Source organism: Penaeus vannamei, unplaced genomic scaffold (genome assembly GCF_042767895.1).
Source record: "Penaeus vannamei isolate JL-2024 unplaced genomic scaffold, ASM4276789v1 unanchor3283, whole genome shotgun sequence".
Taxonomy (NCBI): Eukaryota; Metazoa; Arthropoda; class Malacostraca; order Decapoda; family Penaeidae; genus Penaeus; species Penaeus vannamei.
In genome coordinates, this window is record NW_027216266.1 from 3 (window position 1) to 990 (window position 988).

At 56.2% G+C, this 988-nt stretch overlaps 1 protein-coding gene across 1 annotated transcript; it reads right to left on the bottom strand.

The window, feature by feature from the left end:
- Positions 1-308: 308 nt before the first annotated feature.
- On the bottom strand, positions 309-630 carry LOC138861235 (uncharacterized; the record flags this gene model as incomplete). The annotated part of the gene is made up of 1 exon (XM_070120153.1): positions 309-630. A coding segment is annotated over exon 1 (322 nt), but the record flags the coding sequence as incomplete, so codon positions are not given.
- Positions 631-988: the final 358 nt, after the last annotated feature.

Genomic DNA, 988 nt, shown 5'->3' on the forward strand with positions numbered 1-988 from the left:
GACCTAGATAGTCGCCGACGAGCCCGATGAGGAAACCCAGGTAGTCGCCGACGAGCCCGAGAAGGAGACCCAGGTAGTCGCCGACGAGCTCGAGAAGGAGACAGGTAGTCGCCGACGAGCCCGAGAAGGAGACCCAGGTAGTCGCCGACGAGCTCGAGAAGGAGACAGGTAGTCGCCGACGAGCTTGAGAAGGAGACACAGGTAGTCGCCGACGACCCCAAGAAGGAGACACAGGTAGTCGCCGACGACCCCAAGAAGGAGACCCAGGGAGTCGCCGACGAGCCCGATGAGGAGACCCAGGCAGTTGCCGACGAGCTCGAGAAGGAGACCCAGGTAGTCGCCGACGAGCCCGAGAAGGAGACCCAGGTAGTCGCCGATGAGCTCGAGAAAGTCGTCGACGAGCCCGATGAGGAGACCCAGGTAGTCGCCGACGAGCTGGAGAAGGAGATCCAGGCAGTCGCCGACGAGCCCGAGAAGGAGACCCAGGTAGTCGCCGATGAGCTCGAGAAAGTCGTCGACGAGCCCGATGAGGAGACCCAGGCAGTCGCCGACGAGCTCGAGAAGGAGACACAGGTAGTCGCCGACGAGCTCGAGAAGGAGACCCAGGTAGTCGCCGACGAGCACATTCATTTTATGACTGACTCACTTTCGGCCATTTACTCCCTTCAGAAGCTTCCATCAAACGATAACATATTCTTGATCACTACAGTACTCTCCAAACTCCAGCAATTTTCGTAACAAGGGAAACCTGTCCATTCTATGTGGATTCCAAGCCACATGGGCATCAAGCAGAACCATCTAGCAGACAGAGTCGCTAAAGACAGCCTCAGGTAAAGTCTTGTTTCTGGCCTGCAACCCAGTCTCAGGTACATCAGGCTACTTTTCATTGTCTTTGTCTTATCAAGCCATTGCCGAGGAGCCGCCCCTACGTTATATCCTCTCTTGTCCTATTCTGGAGAATATTAAACCACAGCAATACAAGAGACAC